The sequence below is a fragment of the Manacus vitellinus genome, unplaced genomic scaffold (assembly GCF_001715985.3).
Source record: "Manacus vitellinus isolate BGI_N305 unplaced genomic scaffold, ASM171598v3 scaffold_6_pilon, whole genome shotgun sequence".
Taxonomy (NCBI): Eukaryota; Metazoa; Chordata; class Aves; order Passeriformes; family Pipridae; genus Manacus; species Manacus vitellinus.
In genome coordinates, this window is record NW_021940750.1 from 29,464,498 (window position 1) to 29,486,813 (window position 22,316).

General features: G+C 36.7%; 1 protein-coding gene across 3 annotated transcripts in view; it reads left to right on the forward strand.

Annotated features, from left to right (window-relative positions):
* Positions 1–425: 425 nt before the first annotated feature.
* The window catches only part of VRK1 (VRK serine/threonine kinase 1), a 38,192-nt gene continuing 16,301 nt past the window's right edge, over positions 426–22,316 (forward strand). For 2 of the 3 annotated variants that reach the window (XM_029964265.1, XM_029964267.1), the window contains exons 1-11: positions 426–479; positions 7,662–7,823; positions 9,289–9,344; positions 13,626–13,695; positions 14,086–14,173; positions 15,592–15,700; positions 15,840–15,932; positions 16,941–17,073; positions 18,355–18,475; positions 19,365–19,423; positions 20,259–20,437. In XM_029964265.1, the coding sequence (XP_029820125.1) occupies positions 7,667–7,823; positions 9,289–9,344; positions 13,626–13,695; positions 14,086–14,173; positions 15,592–15,700; positions 15,840–15,932; positions 16,941–17,073; positions 18,355–18,475; positions 19,365–19,423; positions 20,259–20,437 (1,065 nt within the window). In that variant the 5' untranslated portion in view covers positions 426–479; positions 7,662–7,666. Of the gene's footprint in view, positions 484–7,661; positions 7,824–9,288; positions 9,345–13,625; positions 13,696–14,085; positions 14,174–15,591; positions 15,701–15,839; positions 15,933–16,940; positions 17,074–18,354; positions 18,476–19,364; positions 19,424–20,258; positions 20,438–22,316 lie in introns of all 3 variants that reach the window. The other variant, XM_029964266.1, reaches the window with a different exon arrangement.

A 22,316-nucleotide genomic window follows, 5' to 3' on the forward strand; every position in this document is an offset into this window, starting at 1 on the left:
TCCACTGAGACGGTTGTGAGGCACTGGAACAAGCTGGGCAGGGCAGTGACCGAGTCATCATCCCTGGGAGTGTTCAGCGAATGTGTGGATGTGGCAGTTGGGGACATGGTTCAGTGATGAACATTGTAGCGGTTCTGGGTCGACGGTTAGACTTTTCCAACCCAAACAATTCCGATTCTAAAAGACCTCAGCCCTTGGCCCATCGCGGGCGCTGTTCCTGCTGGGAAGTGTAGTCCATGATCTCTTCCGGCGGCCATGGAAGGGGCCGTTTCGGACTACATTCCCAGCAGGTATCGCGTCCAGGGCGGGGCGAGGGCTGGCGGCCGCCCGGGGCGGACCAATGGTGGCGGTCGATGCTGGGAGGTGGCGGTGGGCCGGGCGGGCCGGCGGGACCGCGGGCAATGCGGGAATTTCTGAGCGGGAGCGGCCCCGGGCTCGGCGCGCGGGAGATACTTGGGACCGGCGGCTGCTTCTGCGGTGTAGGTTGTTTTTTTTTTTTTTTTTTTTTAAGAGGCGAGTTTTAGGGCGCTATTTCGCTTCCCCTTTGCCTTGCCGAGCGTCCCCCGCCCTGCTGGCGGGTCTTCCCGCGTCCCTGGCTGAGGAGGCCGGTGGTGCCGCCGGGGCCGCGCCCTGTTCCTCCTCCTCGTCTGCCTCCTGGGGTAGGGAAGGCGCCTTCCTTTCCCTCCCCAGCCCGTGGCGCCGGAGGATCTCCGTGGGCCGGCAGGGAGGGAGAGAAGGGGGGCAGGTGGGGCAGAGCTCCCTCGGTTTCACCCTTAGGGTCTCCTGCCCCCCTTTTCCCTGCCCGGGTTATGGGCTCTAAACCTGCCTGCGGTCGCACCGGTCTAAGTTGCTTTCCTTCCTGTTTGTTTGTTTTTTTAGCCCTAAGGCGAGGTGGGGAAGGCTGAGCACGAGGTGTGCTCAGTGATTCTTGAAGGTTCGTCACCTTCAGAATCATCCCGGTGAGGCATCACCTTGGCTGGGAGGCGTTCCTGAGTTGTGCTTTGAACATAAATTGTTTATTTATTTTTTTAAATGCAGGCCTACAAATAACAAAAATCTGCGATTTTAGGATCAGGACAGGCCTGTTGTGTAAGAATTGGGCTAAACTGGTTTCTGTCTGTTGGTGGTCGTGGTTTCTCTTCGGTTCCTATTTTCTGGCCATTTGCCTTCCTTGTTTAAGATTGAAGCAGTCACAGGCAGGGTGAACCCCGTTGTTCTCTTTGTTTCTCGATTTGTGCTCAAGAACTAATAAAATAAAAATAAAAGCTTTTGTTAATTCATAGGGAATCCATGGGCCCTTTTTATCTCTAACAAAAATACTAAAGCTGTTTTGAAGCTTCCTGTAACTACTACTGTGTCAAAAGGTATGTGCCTTCCTCTGTAGGAATAAGATGTCCACTTAATTCTTGAGGATAATCCCTAAGTGAGGTAAGATTCCTAATGAATTTCAGAGCTATTGATCTTTATACAGTGGGCCAAATGATCAAAAAGCCTTTAAGTGTCTCACTCACATGTATTAGGTATTTGCAGTTGGTTTGGTGGTGAGGTGATTTGAAGTGACAGATGAGTTGATACCTTACAAGGCTCAGTGGTTTTTATTGCAATAACTGAGTAATGTTCAGGATTTTGAGAACAACCTTAAATAGTGTTCAGAAGAAGGCAATTTAAAATTAGTATCACAGTGATTCCTCTTGTAAATTACTATTTCCTACCTCTGAACAAGCTTCATTCTAGATTTCTAAGCCATCTTGGTTTGTTTAGAAAAAGAAAGGAAAAAAGGTGTTTATTTGGTCCAGTGTGCTGCTGTTGTGATGAAATGCTTCTCAGTAATAGTGGTCCACCAGTTGCATTTATTCATTTTGTCTAAAGAGACATTTTTTTTTATTTCTTGGGCATAGAACCCTAATGCCTCTTCTTCCCTAAGTGCCATTAATTGTCAGATGTCTTAATCATAAGGAAATTAGATTATAGAGGTTTTCACAGGAGAAACACAGTGATAGACCAGTCAGAGAATGCCTGATTTATGCAAGAAAGTCTTTTTTCACTGTCTACCTCACTCGGTGTGACAAGCCACTGACACTTCAGTTATTGTTTTGTGTGGTCCCTCCTGTGAAACAGTTCTACAGTATTCAGAAGCCTTAAACTGTTGTGTTCTTTCTTTCCCACTCCTTGAGCAAACATTTGGTTTTGTTTTCTCCTTGTCTTAATTTATTTTTTTTTTTCGAAGCAGACTTAAATTTCTTGCTGTAACTGATGAACAGTGTTAATGACAGATAGATTTCAAGGCCTTGCTGTGGGACTACCTACTCTTGAAGAGGAGCACAAGTCCCCAGCATGCCTTCTCTGGGCTGAGAATGAAAATAGGTTCTACTAAGATAAACAACTGTAAAAATAACAATTTCCAGAGAATAAAAGAGGAGGAGGAGGAAGAAACCAGTCTGACTTGACACACAGCAGAAACACTTATTTCAAAATAAATTTGTTTTACATTCATTTCAGAGATTTATTGATAATGGATGCCAGCAAGAATTGAGAAGTGGCTATTCATATTTATTCAAAGAGTTCAAGTATCTCTCAAGTAGCAGCCATTGCAGACAGCATTTGTAAAGATAACACCACTGATATGCAGACAATTTTGTATCAATAGTGCTATCTCAAGTACAGTGTATTCTGTTTCTTCCAAGATGTTTTATTAGGGAGAAGAATAAGAACCTTTGTAGTAGTAAGAGGCTTTTGGAGAGAGTTTACACAAATAGACTTCTGTTATTCACACTTCTTAGTAGCAAAATCTTTGTTTTGAGCACATTGTAGCCACATAAAATGCTGCTGTTTACAATCACATACCTTGAAAATTGTTCTTGTCGGGCACCTTAGCTAAGTAGGGGCAGGTCTGATACTTGAATGATAGCACAGTACTTGACATCCATGGCACTGTTTCCAAGGACTTTACCATGATTGCAGGCACTAATGAATCAAGCTTCACAATACCTGTGGGATAGAAGATATTTCTGTTTATTGATGGGAAGAAGTAATTGAGATGTGGAAAAGTTTAAGATGTTTTTTTCTTTTCTTGGAGGAGTGGCGGTGGTGAATTTTTAAAGGTGATTTTAGGGAGAAGTAGATAACTTTATTCCAGTTGTGCAATCTGTGGTAGGCAGCTCTGTGTAATGTTTGTTGGTTCATAAGTTTCCTGACAAACCCCCCATGTTTGCTGTATTGTGAGTTGAAAAGCACATAGAATGATAGAATTTGCATTAAAATGTCATTATCTTTTTTTTGTGATTTTTATATTTTTTTTCCTAGCTCTGTATTTTCACATAGCAAATTTTTGCAGTTTCCAGGTGTCTTTGGTTTCAAGCAGTAGAGGATACATGAATGCATTTATCCAAAGAAATGTGAAAGCATGTGCAGCCATTGCTAAAATGTTTCCTTGGATAACAGCTTTTTTTGCAAAAGAGTCCTCAGTATTGTGCATGCTGCCCATTGCAAGCGATCACTGTTTGGCACCTATGGCCTACTGATAGCTTGACCAACTTGTAAGTAGGCACAGTGCCATCCTAACAGATGGGTGTGAATATAGACAGCCAAGAAACCATGTCTGTGTATCTAGTGTATTTGTTAAGGGCAGGGTTCCCAGCTGGGGACGTTCAAACTTATGTCCATTTTGAATTTTTGCATTTATGGATAAAGGGAAGTTGCCATTAATGAATTTTTAAAAAAAATAAATATCTTCGGGCATACAATTATTGACCATGTTGAACAAAATAAGGGAAGAGGGAAGTACCAGCTCTTCCTTTGATACCCTTGAGGAGCTATTTTAAGTAAACTTAATTCCCCTTTAAGTGAGGCTGCTATCAAGAATCTCACTGTGACTGTCAGAGATGTGAAGCATATCAGTAGGTTTGTTTCAGGGGCCTGCCAGCCTTATTGTAAAAGAGGCCATGAAATCTTCTTTTGTGGGCAGCAATCTGTCCAGCATTCAAGCACCTAAGTGCACCTGTCCAAGTCTAGACAGAATTATTTGTAGTAACTCAGAGGTCAAGGGGTGCAGTCCTTCAAGCCCTCTTCATGTCTCTTATATTGACGAGATATTGGCAATAAATTGCCTCTTAGCTTGAGGACAGTATGCTCATTTTGGATACGTTTTGGTATCCTTTAGATGACAGTGAGTGTGATCTTGTCCACATGTGAGTCATTAGGCAACACTACTGATTTTTGCACTTTTTCTCCTTGTCTGAGTCAGCCTTGGGGCTCCAGACTTCTGGTTTATTATTCCGTTACCATTTCTAATGATTCCAGTCCTTTATTTTAATCCATTTCCTGATGTGGGTGTCCTGAGAAGCTGGTTAAAGGTCTGCAGTGATCTTTTTGGCCTGCTTTTATAAGTGATATCAACGTGTAGCATTTCTGCCACTCTGTTCCTTCTTGCACTTTGACACCATGGTTTTCTCATTGGTATGGTCTTATCTGAGCTGGTTGGAATTGCACTTTGTGCTTGAAAGTCTCATTTTTCTCTGTAGAAAATCTGGAGAAAGGATCTTCCTCTAAGACAGTAAAGTATGTATCAGCTTGAAGATAAAAAAAAAGATGAAGGAATGTACAGAGGAGTTTCTTGAAGATTGTGGATAAAGCTGTGGGGTAAAGTTAGTCTTAAAATCTAAGTGTAAAATGTGTCTTGATTGTGGGGAAGAATGTTACTGTGCAGAAGTGGAAATATGGAAGGTAATGCAGAATTTAAACATCTTATTTTGTGATAATGAGGAAGCTTGTGCAATGTAGGTATTGATAAATACCAGTCTCTTCCTGTGATGTGAGTTATTTAATTTTGTTTTGTTGAAGTTACTCTTTTAACCAGAGTAGGTATTCAGATGTGGTTCTATGACACAAAGATACTTCCCAGATTAATAAGGACTCTGAAAAAACAGAACTTCAGCATAGAATGATGCACCTTCTTTTCTGAATTTGTTTCTGTATTGAATGACTGGTGTCTGCAGACTGCTTTCTGCCGGAGTCCACTACTGTCTGACCAGATTCTTTTAGATCTTCCATGTATGAAGGATGCAATATTTAATATCAAATTTACTTATTTGAAGATAGTTGGTGCAATACGGGATTTCCGATTTAGGAGACTAATACAGAATATACTAAAAACAATACAATTTTAAGTTACACTTGACAAATTACAACAATGGCAATACACAGTTCAGTCATAATACTGATGTGATTCTCAATACTGATCTCTATAATATGTTCACTCTCATGATTCCGATGTCCCCAGCCGGACATTCCAGGGAAGGAATATGTGGATTGCAACCAGCTCAAGCCCATTGTTCTCTTCGAAGTTCTTTTGCTAGTTATTTAGTTTTTGCATGCTTATATTGGACCGAGCCTCCTATTTACTTCCCCCACACTGGCCAGGCTAACTCTGGGAGACATTTACACCTCCATTTGATCCACTTAACAATTTTAAGCTCCACTCAACTGTTTTCCTAAAACAAAGACCACCCATCAGCCCCCTTTGTGTTGAGCTCAAGTGCATTATTGCCAGAGCTCCTTGGGCATATCACCATTTTCCATCTCCACGTAGTATTTTATCCACTGTTGGGCTTTATTCTGTCACACTTCACCCTTAGGGTTTTGGTCAATCACAGTTGCAGACTTGAGTATTAGGGGACGGAATAACATTTTCAGGAAACTTGGCAGTTATTCTTGCATTTAATAAGTAGAGAAATGTTTATGGGCTGCCCTCTTCAGATGTTAGTTGGATAACAGACATTATTTGAGGAAGAAAATTTCCTGAAGATACTACCCAGTCAGAAGAGTCTTGTAGGAGGGGGAGTGCTTTTGGAACAGCTGTTATAGTTATGCAGTTTTCTTTTTGGGAAATTAAAATAAGTCCTAAAGGGACATTAGAACTGAAAGAGGAGAACTGATGTTAAATAACTGATATTAAGGTTACTGTATTGAGGAGCTAGACTAATAGGAAATAGGTATTTTGCTATCCAGAAACTTCCTCAGTTGTGTATTAATATTCCTTTCTGCTTCCAGCAAAATCATAAAATCCCACCAGTCAGAATGGTATCTTTTAGAAAATAACTGTGACTCTACATGACTTTTATCTGCATAAGGTAGAGGGAAAGATCACTTCTTTATAAAACAATTCATGTAAAGACACCCAGCGCACTCTTTGCCATGTCATGGCTACATATTCAGTAAGTTCTTTTACTGCAGCAAAATCTAACTGCTAAAAACTCACAACATTTATTTGCTCAAAATAAGGCCTTCTGCTCAGAAGGACTTTGGGGTGATGGTGGATGAAAAGCTGGACATGAGCAGTCAAGTAGCTCAGAAAGCCAGTTGTATCCTGTGCTGTATCAAAAGCAGCACGGCCTGCAGGTCCAGGGAGGGAATTCTGCCCTTCTGCTCTGTTTTGGTGAGACCCCACCTGGAGTGCTGCATCCAGGTCTAGGGTCCCCAGCACAGGAAGGACATGCACCTATTGGAGCGAGTCCAGAGGACACCCACAAAGATGATTAGAGGGATTGAGTACTTCTATTAGGATAGGCTGAGAGAGTTGGGATTATTAAGCCTGGGAAAGAGAAGGCTCTGGGAAGACCTTGTTGCAGCCTTTTAGTACTTGAAGGGGGCCTATAAGAAGATGGGAACAAACTTTTTAGCAGGGCCTGTTGAGACATGACAAGGGGTAATGGTTTTCAACTGAAAAAGGGTAGTTTTAGATTTGATAGGAGAGAGAAATTTTTACAATGAGGCTGGTGAAACAGTGGAACAGCTTGCCCAGAGGAGTGGTGGATGCATGAAAACATTCAAGTTCGGATTGGATAGGGCTCTGAACAACTTGATCTGGTTGAAGATGTCCCTGCTCACTGCAGAAGGACTAGATGACATTTAAAAGTTTCCCTGCAATTCAAACTGTTCCAAGATTCTATGATTCTGTTCTGCAGAAAGATGCATGTTCCAGTAGGCTGTTAGGTTATTTCTGGAAATACTGCTTGTCTGACACCTGAGGTTGGGGGAAGGCAACAGTTATACTTTTATTCTTAAGATCTCAAAATAGGTAGTTATGTACTAGTTTTTTGATGACCCACTCGATGCTGCAGACTTTGATTCTTGTTGCTTGCAGTTATATAGGAGAAAAAAATAATTAACTGTTTGGATAGCTTTTTAAAATTTTTTTTGGTGTATTTTTTACAGCTAAGAGGAATTCCTTATATTATTACTGAAGACTTGGAATTTTTCAATATGCAAGTTTAACTCCAGGAAAACTGAGATTTATTTCATTAGTTTACTTTTTTTCCAAGTTTTTGCCACCTGTGATTGGTTGTGATTGATTGAATATGCTAGATTCTGATATTTTTTTAGCATGTATTACAAAAGGTCTTCAAATAGGTTTCTCTTGTGAAGATTTTCGCTGTCAAATTTTTTTGTGATGCCTGGAAAAATGTGGGTTTTTTTCACTTAGAATTCATGCCAATGAAACTGCTTACTGCATTTCTTTTAAGGTATCTTTGTAGTAACACATTATAACTTAAACAACCCATACTTTTTCATGCTTCTAACAGATTTCTACATAAAACAAAATAGGATCAGCATGTAACCTGTGGGGTTTTTTTAATTTTTCCTTCCCTTCTCTCTCTCTACAGGGAAAATGCCAAATAATAAGAAGACTGCTGGAAAAAGAGTCCCTGCAAAAAGGAAACTTGCTGAAGTGTTTGCTCCGGGGGAGGTTCTAGCAGATATATCAAGAAAAGAATGGAAATTAGGTGACCTTATAGGGCAGGGAGGCTTTGGACGCCTATACCTTGGTAAGTGTAGTTATCTTTGATAATGCTTTAAAATGGAGAGTGAGATGTTTATCCTTATTCAAAACAATGAAACCTTGACTCTAAATTAGAAATACAAAGTGTCTTCATGTGATCTTTGCTAGAACCTTAGCTTGGATCATGGCATTGGAAGAAGATGACAGGACTAAACAAAAAGTGATTTTAAACACTAGTTGTATGATTTTCCAGTGGTAGTTCCTTCTTTTTTTAAACCAAAATCTTTATTACTTTTTAGCCATGGAAAAGGTAGTTCAGTATTTATTTAAATTTGATTTTTGGTCTGGCTGAAATATTGGATTTTTGCATGAGTGTCCTGATCAGCCAGTATTTGGGCTGGTTTTGACTTCGGGGTTGCTTTGATTTTTTCATTGCCTTGTGAACTTCTGACAGGTCGTATACTTTTTTTTAATGTAACTAATGTTCAAAACAAATCAAAATTTTGGACTTAATGATTTAAACCGTCAGTACAATTCTTGTTTTGTGATGCTGTTACTGAATACAAGGGAAATTTCTTAAAGTGAATAGTGTTCCCTACTTAGTATCTCTTGAACAGATGCACAGATAAGAGAGGTCTTGAGACTATCTACTTGATTGCCCCAGTCATTTTCCAAACATTTTTGAACAGATGAAAGTTAATGTGATTGCTATAATATGGTCTTCCTCATCTTGGTGAAAAAGTTGCACTGAATTCATACCGAGTTGGAAAACAACAACAAAAAATCTGTCCTGCTTTTAAAATGAACAGACTGCAGCATAAGTGGGTTAAGAAGAAAAACGGGACCAGTGTGTGGCTTCTTGCCAGAGAAGCTTTCAATTACTTACTCAGCCTTGCTCAATGAGCTACTAAATTTACTGGAGTTCCAACTCATTCAAATTGTGTAGTTCTTCATGTTACAAATGCCTGCTTTGTGGAAGCCAAAGCGTGCTCTCTGCTTCCCCATCATTTGCACAAGGCTGTGACCCTGACTGTTCTTGTACTTTGTGCTTGCCTAACTCGATGTCCTTCATACCTGTATCTTCTGTCACAAATATCAACAGCTTATTACCAACAGAAAGTCACTTCTGGATACGTGACATGGCAACTCAGTAGAGAGAATTTATTTTTCATCTTTATGTCCACAGATGTGTTATGTTTATCAGAGTCCCAGAAAACAAAAGAAATAATATTGACTAGGGAAAAGTTACTGGATAGTAAAAAATAATTCCTTTATTTAGTAAACTGCCTATTCTCCTCAAGCAGAAGGTAGAATGCAAGACCATACCCATATACAGTAGCCTTGTCATATAGAGTAGTTCTTTTACCAATGCTATGGTACTGGTCTGTAAGTAAGGTTCATATCAGTACTTAATTACTTTGTCATGTGTTTGTCCATTCTGCATAGCAAATAAGTGTGTGCTTTGTGACAGTTTGCTCTCCTCCTACTAATAAAAGCTTCTTTTTTAACAGCTGATGTTAATTCTTCAAAGTCGGTTGACAGTGATGCCCCTTATGTTGCAAAAGTGGTAAGAGAGCATTTGAATCTTCACAACCTGAAAATATTTGTTCTAGAATAGCATGTGTAATTTAAAACATCTTCTGAAAATAATGCAATTGCTGTTTAAAATAAAAGTGTGGTGATAAAGAGGAATGCAGGTGAGAATTGGGACTCCTATGTATGAGGAACATCATAGTGGAACATCAGTGTAGTTGAGAAAGATTCATTAAATGGATCATATTCTGTTTCATTTGCTTCCTATAAACAGCCCAGATATCACCAAAGGAATGAAATCTGTCTAGCTTTTGGAGAATTTCTGTGATTCAACAGTGAGTCTGTGTGAACTGTTGCTCACCACTGGATGTTGGTAAACTGACAGATGGCTTGGGAATAGAAAAAGCAAAACCTTGATTCCCAAGGTCTCCACAGATACAAAGTCCTGTAAATGTTTTATCATAAACCACATACCTGTTCTAATTTCTATTGAATTAAAATAGCATTGACACATAATTTTTTTAACCTTATGATTAGAGAAAAAAAAAAATTGTTGATAGCTCATTTTTATCCCTCTGTAGCAAATCAGCGGATTCTTTTTATAGCTTGAAATTTTCTTATGTTTTTAGTCTTAAAAAAAGAGTTATTTCATTTGGTTTAACTATTTCTCTTCCTAAGGTAAAAAGTATTTTTCTTATATTTTTCCAGAGTATTTGGTATAGATCCTACTATCATATATGATTCCTGGTAAAGTCTTATTAAAAAAACCAGGGAATATGGGAATAGCCATAGTAGATCCAGACCCTTGATTATCTTGGTGGTGCTTCTGTTCCTGTGACAAAAACAAATACCAGAAACCTGTACAAGACAACTTCACAGTGTAAAATATTAGTTTTTCAGCACAGTTCAGAACTGCACTGTTCTAACATTTTATTTATTAAACTATATGATGATACTGAAATGCTTTGCTGCAGTAGCTGGCCACATTTTAAATACGTTAATACTTTTAACATTTGTTCCTGAAACTAAAAGATCAGGTTAAATTAGAATAAAATACATTTTAGTTAATATGTGCCTTTAATCTTGATATTTATCTCTGCTGACTAAAGGGAAATTCTAGAGTACTGGTTTTGATACTGTTCAGACACCCCAAGGTGCAGTTTGTGATGACCCTGTTTCCGAAATGTTGTCCCTTGCTGAAGAAAGCACCATGCTTACCACGCAAACGTCAGACTGCCACACTTTGAACATCAGCCTGCTGCTGCTGCCTTAGGTGTTGTGGGCAGGAATTCTGCACAGACCAGGAACCCCAGGCTGCAGCTGGCAGCTTCAGTATGTTCAGCCTGTGCTGTTGAGGGCGGGGGTGTCCATCATGCAGGAACTGTGGCCTGTTTCAGAGGCAGATGACAGACAGTGAGACCATCAGCAGTGGCTTGCCTGTAAGAGGCAGTGGCTTCTAATTGCTGGCTCCTGCTGAGTTTGGACTGATCAGGAAGCAGAGTGCCATTTAACCTTGATGGAAGAATCTGGTTTCACTTGCTTGGAAAATCATCAGATATGCATTAATTTATGCTGTGAGTAATTGCTATTCCCTTCTTTCCCTGAGTTTGAAACCTGTCCATCTGCTTCTCTTCTCCACTTTAGGCTCTGAATATAGGAGTTGCCCCAACTTTTGGGTTGCCTTTATGCTAGATTCACTTTGCCACAGCATTTTGTAAATACTTCTGTTGCTAATATCCCAGATGGCTACTCACTTCTAATTTATCTTTTATAATTTTGTCTTTATGGCAATAAAGAGTAGGCCCAGTCTTTGTGCTAGCCTCACAAATGACCCATAACATATTATGTCTCTACAGTCTAGTATAACACAACTACAGATAAGAGCCCATTTTCTGATGCCTGGGTGGTTGCTAGTTGATCCATCAGCTAAGCAAAGTGGTTAACAGCTTTGAACAATTATTAGTGTTTAACAAAATATGTGCTTCTATAGTAATGTTCTTCAAATTAAGCTATTAAAGCAGGATGGAAATTGGCTTAGTCTTTGACATATCCTCATAGTATTGATGTCTCAACAGTATGAAATGAATCACAGCTTTTATTAAAAAAAGAAATGCTTTTTAACATGTGGACCTTTCAGATGTCATTGTTCAGGAGTGGATGCAGAGTTTAATTACACTTCATTAAATTTCTGACTGAAAAAGATCAGAATTCTTAAAGTACTACTTGAAATTTGTTGGGTGTCGACATGTACTCCATAATTGCTTTCATTACAATATCTCTTTGAATAAGGCATTAATTTCAGTTGTGTAAGTCATATGTTTAGAATGATCCTGGGCATAAAGCTGTAGAAGTTTGGGAACTAGTGTAGCAAATAATGGACATAATTGTGTGAGCTTTTTTAGCATAGCTTATGCATTTATTTGTCTGTATGTAGAATTAATGGTATTGTGGGAAAACACCTTCGCAGTCAACCTGAAGAACTATTTTGTGGTTAAATCATTTATCCATTCCCTCAAGTATGAAAAGGTAGCAGATTTTCAGCATTTGCTCTGACTAGAGAAAGATATATCTCTTTTTCAGCACTGCGACATAATTTTTTGTGGCATAATTTATTTATAGATAAATATTGTAAAAATTTTTAACACCTACAGTTTTTCACTCTATTTTAGTGACAAAATAACATTCATGCCTGTGTAATCTGAATAAAAATTATATATAAGATAATTTGTATTCTAATTAAAATAGAGTATTAATGGATTATGCTACACAGAAACAAGTGAATGGGTCAAATAACATCTGCTTGAGATAACTGCAGTGTAGGAATTTAGCTATTTATCGCTTCTGGTCTACTTATGTAATCTCTGTATTGCTATTTTGTTGTCCATTGTGTATAAATAAAAATCTGTATGTGTGTTGATCAGTTAGTCAAGCTGGTTTTGGTTTTGTTATTTTTTCTTGTTTCTGGCTGAAGTCTGACTGTTGGTTCCACAAAGAGGGGGCCAGAAAACTGTTGTCTCGGCTCCATTGTTTATCAAGGTAGTGCTGCTGGAGACAGTGAGGTGGAGATGGGTGGTAGGTTTGTAATCGAGGGTCCAGGCCTGGGAGTGGTGCCCAGGCTGATCTCTGCTCTCATTCTGACCTGTCTGCCTGACTCTGCCCTGCTCCCAGACATCAGTGTGTGCTGCAGCCCATAGTCATTGGCGTGTTTGATCTCTTTACATTGCTACCTTAATGTCAGACAGCAGTAAACCTCTATTAGCTGAGTGGTATAGTCTGCCCCTTAGCAATTTTCTGGATCATTGCATCTGCATTTAAAAGTTAGAAGTTAAAATTAAAACTGTTTAAAATTGACGTGTATCTTAGAACTTCTCTTAATATTGTGTGATTGTATTATTTCTGGGTTTCTTTGCCAGTAACTGCTTATGTGTTGTTATTTCTTAAGTGTAGGATGTTCCAAAACAGGTATTTTCACTGAGATAGAATGAATGTGAACATATGTGAGTAACTAGACTAAAATATATTGCTTAAGCTCATCTCAAAATCAATTACTCAAAAATTACAAGAGTTGAAATCACTGTTTTTTTCTGTACCAAGTTCTGGAAATGTAGTGTCAAAGTACTTGCCCATTTGCTATTTTTGCACTTTGGTGTTCTCATACAAATTTCTCCCTTGAACTTTACTTGTTACATGGTTCCCATAGATTTGTCCCTTGAAAATGGAACTGAAATACCTTATGTTCTGTTAAATGCAAGATAGGCTCTGAAGACAAAATAGGTATAGTTCTTATAATTTAGTTTAAGACAAATTTTGAAATCCTCTGTAATTTTTATCTCTGTCATCTAACATGTGAAAGGAACAAAACACCTTATGTTCAGCAAGAATTTAACTTTTGTTAAGATTTTTTTCATCAAGTCATTACAGGTGTTATTTTAAGATCACTGATGGCTACTGCAATTGATGCAATCCAGCTTTAATCTGGAAAATCTGAGATAATGAGTGTTGTTTAATGTTCTCTGGTAAACTTTGCCAATTATTGGTAATATTTCTATACATTTCAGTCAATTTGTTATTCTTTAGTCTTTCGTTATGAGACAGTATTCTTTGATACCCTTACTGTTAAGCAATTTATAATAAAAATAACTTTTTAGAGCTAAACTTCTTTTATAAAAAGGAGATTCAGTTGAGTTTATCAGCACTGAGTAGAGCATTTGAGGAAGAATATGTTTTTATAGAGTGAATGTTATATTTTGTAAGCTTTTAATAATTATTAGACACTAACACAGCAGTTTTTAACCAATTTTAAATTGTCTTAAAGGAACCCAGCGAGAATGGACCTCTTTTTACTGAGTTAAGGTTCTACATGCGAGCTGCTAAGCCAGATGAAAGTAAGCAGTCTATTAAAATGTTTTTAATGAACTACAAGCATTTAGGAAAATAGAACCCATAGGAGTAAGGTCAAACTTTAAGGGAATCTCTTTAGGTAATTTTCAAAATTATTTTTAAATTATTGACATCTAATTCAGACATAAAGTAAATTAGAGATTTTTGCTAAGAAGTTCTATATAGTTCTGTTGATGGAAATAGAAACTTGAGTTACATCTCTGTCCCTACAATGAATAAATATGTTGTTAGCTTTCCAGTATACTTTGCGTACATGTTTCCATGAAAGAAGCAGCTCACAGGTATGCAGAAACTGTAAGCAATGTGACTACTCCCTTTTTATGTAGGTCTACTGATGCAAATTCATGAACTTTTTACTTTATTTGTGTTTTCAGTTCGGAAGTGGACTAAGTCCCATAAACTGAAATATTTAGGTGTACCAAGATATTGGGGTTCTGGCTTGCATGCAAAAAATGGAAACAGGTGAATATATCTTTTGTTGGCATATATTGGAATTTATTTCATTCACAACCACTATCCCTTTTAACCTAATTTACTTTGTAAGGTGTATTTCCCATGTACCTTCCTGTTCTCTTTTGCTACAAAGTTTCATGTTCATGGCAGGGTGCGTTTAAGGATTATATGAATAGATACATTTTATCTGTATTCTGTTTTTTACTCCTATTTATGTCTATTATATTCTTTCTAATTTAGTTTTCATTTGTCGCAAGCGTTGTTGTACTACAGTGAAGCTTTATATGTATATGTGGTCTAGAAGCTTTTTATATTTTAATTAAAACAAAGTCAACTTCTAATGTGCAAGTCCTTGAATAATATGACTACCTTTAAAGTTTTTCTTGTGTGCACTTAAAGTATTTTCACTCACAAATATTAAGGACTTAGTGCTCCCTCAAATCTATTTTATTTTCTCTAGGGATAGGTTTGGTTTTGGTTTTTTTTTTTTTTCTTAATCTGTGAGCTAGAATAATTGCTAGTTTCATGTTAAATTTATTTTAACTCTAGGGATAGTTTTTAGTATTGTTCCCTGTCATGAAGGGTTTTTGTTACTTGGTTTTTAATGTTAATGCCTGTTTATGTAATAGCACTTGTTTCCTAGTGGGTTTTCTCTAAACATCTGTGCTGCAAAGGAGTTTTAGTACTTCTCTGGCAGTTTAGAGTAGGTCAGGCTTCTCTGTATGGATCACTGCATAGGGCAGTCAGTATGTATGCCTTAGTATATCAGAAATATCAGTGTTTCAGTATGTCCTCAACTGTAAAACTAATTAATGTAAAACCAACATTAATTTTGAGAGGCAAAAGTGAATACAGCAATTTTTTGTTTTTATCCCGCAAATAAATGTGCCTTTGCATTCAGTGTTTAATGCATGAATTTCTTTAATATAGCCACTATGAATTGTTACAGTTCTTACACCAGTTTGGCTATGGCAGTGAATGTCAGAACACCATTGGCAGCTGCAGGTCTTTATGGTTAATAGTAGGTTAAAAAGTTTGCAATAGATTTCAGTAAACGAACATTTTAAGTAACCATGTTGAATCACTTAAGTAATTTATAAAGTAAGGAATGTATTTTTGTAAGTAATTGATGCTTGGTTTTGCCTATAGTGAGTTACAATAGGATGTTTTCTTCTGTGAGTACTTGTTACTGTGTTGCATAACTAGAATAAAGAGCAGTTCTCTTGATGGACAAGCTTTTGACTAGCTGATGTAAAAAAAGGTAAGAATTGATGTTCAGCATTAAAAAAATAGTCAAGTATTTCCCACAATTACTTTTGAGAGAATCAGTAATTTGTACAGTTAACACACAGATAAAATACTTTGCTAAGTGCTATTCAGTAACTTTGCTGTTTGGTCTTTTTTTTTTTTTCTGCCCTTGAATTTAGTTATCGATTTATGATAATAGACCGATTTGGCAGAGATCTTCAGAAGATGTATGAAGAGAATCCAAAGCAATTTTCCCGTAAAACTGTACTACAATTAGGCCTGAGAATAGTAAGTTTAAGAAATACATTATGTTTTCACAGTCTGTCTTCCCTGTGCAAGTCTCAGTTCAGTCCCACTTTTGTGCTGAGTCCAGGTCCTCTGCTGGGCGGACCTGGGTACTGCATTTACATGACTCTTGTTTTGTTAGCTCGATATTCTGGAATACATCCATGAGCATGAATATGTGCATGGAGACATCAAGGCCGCAAACCTCCTTCTGAGTTACAAGAACCCTAATCAGGTATTTCTGATGCATTTTATTCCTCATGTTTTAAACCTTCTATTTGACAACACATGCGAGTGCTTTGAACCTGTGAAATCTAGCAGAAGCTCATTTATAGGAATGTATATGGTAACATTATTTCTGCTTGACATTTATATCTAGTTAATATTCTATGATTTTTTAATGCTTTTTGCTGGACAGTTATCAATTGACTATTTGGCCTAAATAATATTCTAGAGAAATTCTTGAGATTAAAAAAAAAATTGACTCACAAATAGGTATTTGCAGGTGGAAGCCTAAAATTATATAGCACACTGGTAAATTATGTTTGCCTGTCTGCATTGTTACCTCATTCCTTTGTTCAAGAAATCCATCAGATAAGTGTTCTGTTACTTGGAAAAATTGGTCTTTAAAGTGTTGTTCCACTTGATTTATGGAAGTCTTTCATTTTTCTGCATTTTTAACTCTCTTTACTATTCAAACAATGCATATTAGAGTTTCAGAATTATGCATGTGTTCTTGCACAAATGTTTTAGCTTGTGAAAGATGTAAAATAATTTCAGTTCTCTTAAAGTAACTGTGGTGTTAGTGAGTAGTAGTAGTGTGTAGTATTGTTCAAAGGAGACAGCTGACTTTATAGAGGGTAGCACGGTAAGTGCATTTACAACTTTATGGACATTTTTTCCTTTTTTGCTTGTTTTTTTTTTTAAATTTAATTTTACTGGTAATAACTGACAATTTTACTGGTAATAACTGACTATTTTACTTTACTTGGCTTTTGCATCAACAAGAAATGACTTCCACATCAGACTGCTATATGAAAAATAATAAAACCTATCTGGCATATTGTTTTCAAATCATAGATAGTAAGATTAATACAGCACTGAGAATCGTTTAAAGTTGAACAATCACCATTTTTACTACTTTTAAAGAAGTTATGAGAACGATTGGGAGTTGCATTTATTATTTGCATATTTTTTGTATTTATGGTTCTTTAACCTCGGAATTCTTTGTGGAAATTACTAGGTGTACTTGGTGGATTATGGACTTGCCTACCGATACTGCCCTGAAGGAGTTCACAAAGTGTATAAAGAAGATCCAAAAAGGTGTCATGATGGAACTATTGAATATACCAGTATCGATGCACATAAGGGTGCGGGTAAGGATGTAAAAACTCTTCTCAGCGATAAGCATTTGTATATCCTTTTTTTATAAATACAAAAGACTTTTAAAAACTCAATGCAGCAAATAAACAAACCAGGTTTCTGAATCTATAAAAATGTTTTTGTTATTTTTCTTTTGTTCTCTATGGATTATGCTGGCCTTTTTTTTTCCAATTCACTAAGTTTTACTTACTGTATTTTTAATGTAACTTTCTTAACTAGAGTTTCTTAATTTATAAAGATGTTTAACATATTGCTTTTTACTAAGTAGAAATGGAATAGTGCTTGTGAGATCTTGATAAAAAATAGGACCTGTTTTCAGGAGAAAAATAGTTTCTGTTATCATTGTGGAAATATTATTGTTTTTAAGTCAATAGTTAGAATTTTTTTAACAAAACTTCACTTAATTAATTATACCTGTTGTCACTGAACATCAAAAGGTAAAAAGTGAGAAAATGTTGAACATGGAAAGTACAGGTCTATGTCTGATTAAACGTTTAGGATTTATAGTGAACACTAATTTCATTTTCTTAATTCTTAAATTTTGCTTTATTAGCATAAAGGTGTATTCTGCAAAAATGAAAGTTGTTGAAAATGATTATTTACTGATTGTGAATGATTATGAACTGTTGCATCTATGCTTAAAACTGAACATGAGCAAAGATGACTTGATTTGCCTAGTTATACTTCTAGTGTAGTCTGTGGTCAATGTACATGTGGTACATGTGGTTGTTTTGGGGTTTTTTTACTTGTTTATTTTTGGGTGTGTTTTTTTCTTGTGAAGACTTAGAGATCTGATTTCTTACTGTCCTCTGTTCAGTTTTCAGGCCACATAAAATAATTCAGCATTGTAGAATATTTTTTCAGGAGGTGGGGTTTCAGCACTATTACATTTTTATAGAAGAAGGGAAGCAAAAACTGTTTTGAACAGAAAGTCAATCACTTTGCTAACTTGTTCTATTTTTTTCCACAATTTGACTACTTAAAAAGCTTCCCAAATTGGGATAAGTGCAGCATGTCATGTTTTTGAATAGAAGAAAGAGATTGATAAAGGGCTTGAAAATGAAGTTATCCTTCCAGATGTAGGAATAATATTTTTTCCTTTCTTAGCTTTTATGCTAAAATAAAGAAATAAGTAACAGATACAGAAATGTTACATTTTTAGCATTGACTTTCTATTGTCTTAGCATATTTACAAATTTTTAGTGTTGTTAAACTGTGTGTGCTTTATTAGGTGATGTAATGGTTGGTTTTTTTATGTGTGGATGTGTATTTAGCACCATCGAGACGTGGTGATCTGGAGATCTTGGGTTACTGCATGATTCATTGGCTTAGTGGCCATCTACCGTGGGAAGATAATTTGAGAGATCCAAATTCTGTCAGAGACTCAAAAATCAGGTGAGAAAACTACTTGTTTTCTTTCACTTTTGAAAATGAAAATGTCTTACTCTAGAAATGCTTTGTACTTTAAGTATGTTCCCGTTTGGTGAGTAGGCTATTTTGTGTACCCTCCAATTTCCCTTCATCATGTCTCATGTATCCTTGACTTGTAATTACACTTCACTTGTACTGTTCTGCTGTCTTCTTTTGCATGTGTGAGATGCTTATTTTTCCACCACAGTATTGTCACTTTAGAATACTGCCATCAAAAATCACTCATAGCAGAATGCAGGTAACCATTAGTCCTGCTTTACAAGTGTGGAGTATGAGTGCTATAGCGCCATACGCTGAAATCAGTGGCAGAGATGGAAGCTGAAGGGGAATCCTAAATGCCTTTGAGCATCATTCCACCTAGAGCACTAATACTGTGGGATTTTTAAATTATTTTTCATTTTGTCCCCCAACCTCACTGTTAACATTCCTTCATCTTCCCCTCAGCCCCAAACAACCTTCTCATGTCAGGTATTTTATATGAAGGGAGCTGTCCCAGCACAGCAGTTTCAGTCTCATTAACAAGTATTCATCATCGGGCTTCCTAAGCATTGGTATGTGAGAGTTTAAAATGGACCAATTCTTTTTCTTCAGTCTTCTACTTGCTTACTTTTATAAGAATCAAAAGCTGTTGAACAAAAACTTACTGTATTTCAGGTAGCCCATCTGTCATTTGTCAGGGTCTCAAATGTACTGCACACCTAAAAATGTCCATAATATGTCATACCAAAGATTTGTGTAGTAGTGTTTCCTGTGTCTCACAGTGGCCCAAGCTGGGTACTTAAAAAGTTTATGAGAACAGGGCAAGACTAAAAATTCAATAGAAACAGTAGTTTTGAATAATTTTGTTTTTCAGATGTAGAGAAAATATTTCCGTTTTAATGGACAAATGCTTTCCTGAGAAAAATAAACCAGGTAAGAGGAGCTGTTTTTAAATACTTGTTTACTGAAGTTTGTACCTATTTTTCTTCTTCCTTTCAGTCAGGAACAACAGTGGCATGAATTAGAATGTTGCTTAAGAGAAGTTTAGGGTCTTCCTTTTGGGTGTAGTTGTATGAACTGCAGACACTGCATTGCTTCTGGCTAAGGACAGTATTAATTGCAAACATGGAATGTGTAAATTGATTTTTCACAACTGAATTTTAGAGCGAAAATTAAAAAGTAGTGCAAACTTGAAGTATAGATTGTTCCTATTTGGCATTGGTGATTTGCTGAGTACATTAAAAAAAAACAAACCCTAACTGTATTGAAATATACTTTCTTGGTATCCTAATATTTAGTTATTTCCAGCTATTCCTGGTGATCAGAAGAGTTTTCTCTGTCAAGTGTGACTTGCCTGTTTTTAAAATGGTCTAATGTTTCATATATTATTTAATATATGTTTCAGCCTGAACTGATTAAGTTCTGAGATAACATTGAATTTACTTTTCCACATTTTTATATACAGATGTAAGAAATACAATGTAAACAAGCATTCATTAGTGAAGATTGGCCTATTACACTTTTTTATGACTTACTCTTCATTGCAGTGAACAGGTGAAAAACAGTGATGCTGTCATCACTGGTAACGAACCTTGGCATAATTTTTTTCTAAAACATGCTGTAGTAAAGACACAATTATTGGGAGTTTATAAATAAACATTTCAAAAATAGCATAAGTAGTGCATGCATAATTTCTGTCTCTTTTGTTGTAAAAGTGAATGATTAAAATGTTTTCAAATAGAAATTAATGGAGATGCCATTTCTTTAGATGAAATAGCCAAATATATGGAAAAGGTGAAGCTACTGAGCTATGAAGAGAAACCTGTTTATCAGCATTTCCGAGAAATACTTCTGCAAGGTCTCAAAGCCATTGGGCAAAAAGATGATGGAGTACTTGACTTCGACTTGTCAGAGAATGGAGACTTGCAAACAAATCCTGTACAAAAGGTTTTACTCTAAAAATTCTTGTCAACTTTTATTGCATTTTGTTGAGCTAAGTAAAAGTTAGAGTGATATTGGAATTAGGTGCCGTGACTTCATCCTGTAGGAAAGAATTAAATAATGAAATGTTTAAGTCCTAGTCACACACATTATTTCTCTAACTCAACTTCACTAATTGATATTAAAACTTAATGCAGAATGAAATTTGTAGGTGTACTTTCATAATAGATAGTACCTTGGACAACAACATTTGTATATCTAAATAAAATGACATTTGAATAGATGAACATTTGGCTAATTTACTTATTTCTTTAAATTGGTAAAACTCCAGATGGATCAAAGTACATGTAAGGTAAAATTGGTCTAGTATTTGTTTCATATTAGTTTCCTTTCTGTGACTAGTTCAAAGCTTAGTTTTAAGTATGCAATTTTATGCCAGGTATTTGGTTTTGGAATTCACATATTGAATTTACCATGATCTGTTATTTTTGAGTCTTAACTATGTTCATAGGCCATGGGTATTTTATTCTTTGTATTTAAGAAGCCTTAAACTTTGGATTTGAATTCCCATTTGAATATGGCATTAGGAAGTTTTTAAGCTTTAGGGAAGGTGTATGTTAAAATGGCTTCTAACAATAATCTGGTCAGATAATGGGACAATAAATATTATCTCGTACTTCAAACTGCATTTATTAGTTCTTTATTTACATTTGTTAATAGCAGGTGGGTAGTTTATTGGTTCCTTTAGCATGAACCAGGGAACTGAGAATACAGGGTAATAGTACAAGAATGTTGCCTGCTTACTGACACAATCAGCAGTGTGTTAAAGATGGAGAAAGAGTAGAAAAGAAAAAAAACTGTAGGATTCTAAAGTCTGAAGATGTATGTCCAGCTTTTCTTACTTCTTTTTGCCCAGTAAATAGTATTTTGGCTAAAATTGTACAGCTGTGGTCTCTATACAAGTATTTTCTACTGAACTGCATGTAAAGGTCTGTCCCAAAGGAGAGTTCATTAGCATAAGTTCTTCTGTTCCCCCTGTGGTTCGACATGGCTTGAGACTTGTATTTTGGGGAAAAAAGATAATCTGTTTTTAATGGTTGGCTGGTTTCTTTGCTGAATAAGTTGGCCTGCTGCAGAGCCAACATCTGTGACCTTTAATGTCCTTGTCCAGCAGAGATGTCTGGTGCACATTTTCAGTGGAATAAAACTTCAAAAATCTTATTTCTTTAGCCAGTATCAATCAAGACCATTCCCAAAGGGTGGGATAATACTTTTTCATAGGTTCTTACCTACTGGCATCAAATAGGATCTCGTTTTTACATTGTTTTTTTTTTTTTTTGTTTTTTTCTTACTCTGAGGAACCATATGCATGGTCAGCTTGCTCAGTTGTCACAAATAAGTTCAAGCATTTAGATGAAACAATGAGTGTTACTGGCCTGTTTGAGTAAGTTTTTTCAGTGATCTGCTCCCTGTTTCAGTGGACTTCATGGTACTTCATGCCAGCAACTGCTGGAGTGACCAGACAGAATAAGATTGATGGACATCAGGTTGACATACCTCTTGCTTTCGATCAAGCACTGTGTCATGGTTTGAGATAGCCCCAAAATCCAATCCCCTAGCTCCATTCCCCCTCCCACATCTCAACCTAATGTGAGATGGGTTTTTCCAGACAAAACACACCAGACTCAAAGTGGGGGAAAGGGAATATATTACAATGACTGTACAAATAAATACCACATCACATTATACACACGATCACAACTATCTCTACCATGACATATGTATTTACAGTGGATCAGATCTCTTCTCCCCTCCAAATAAAAGTCCAGGAGGGAAAGAAGGACAGATCCCTTCCAGTCCTTAAGCAGCAGCATCTTCTGAGGCA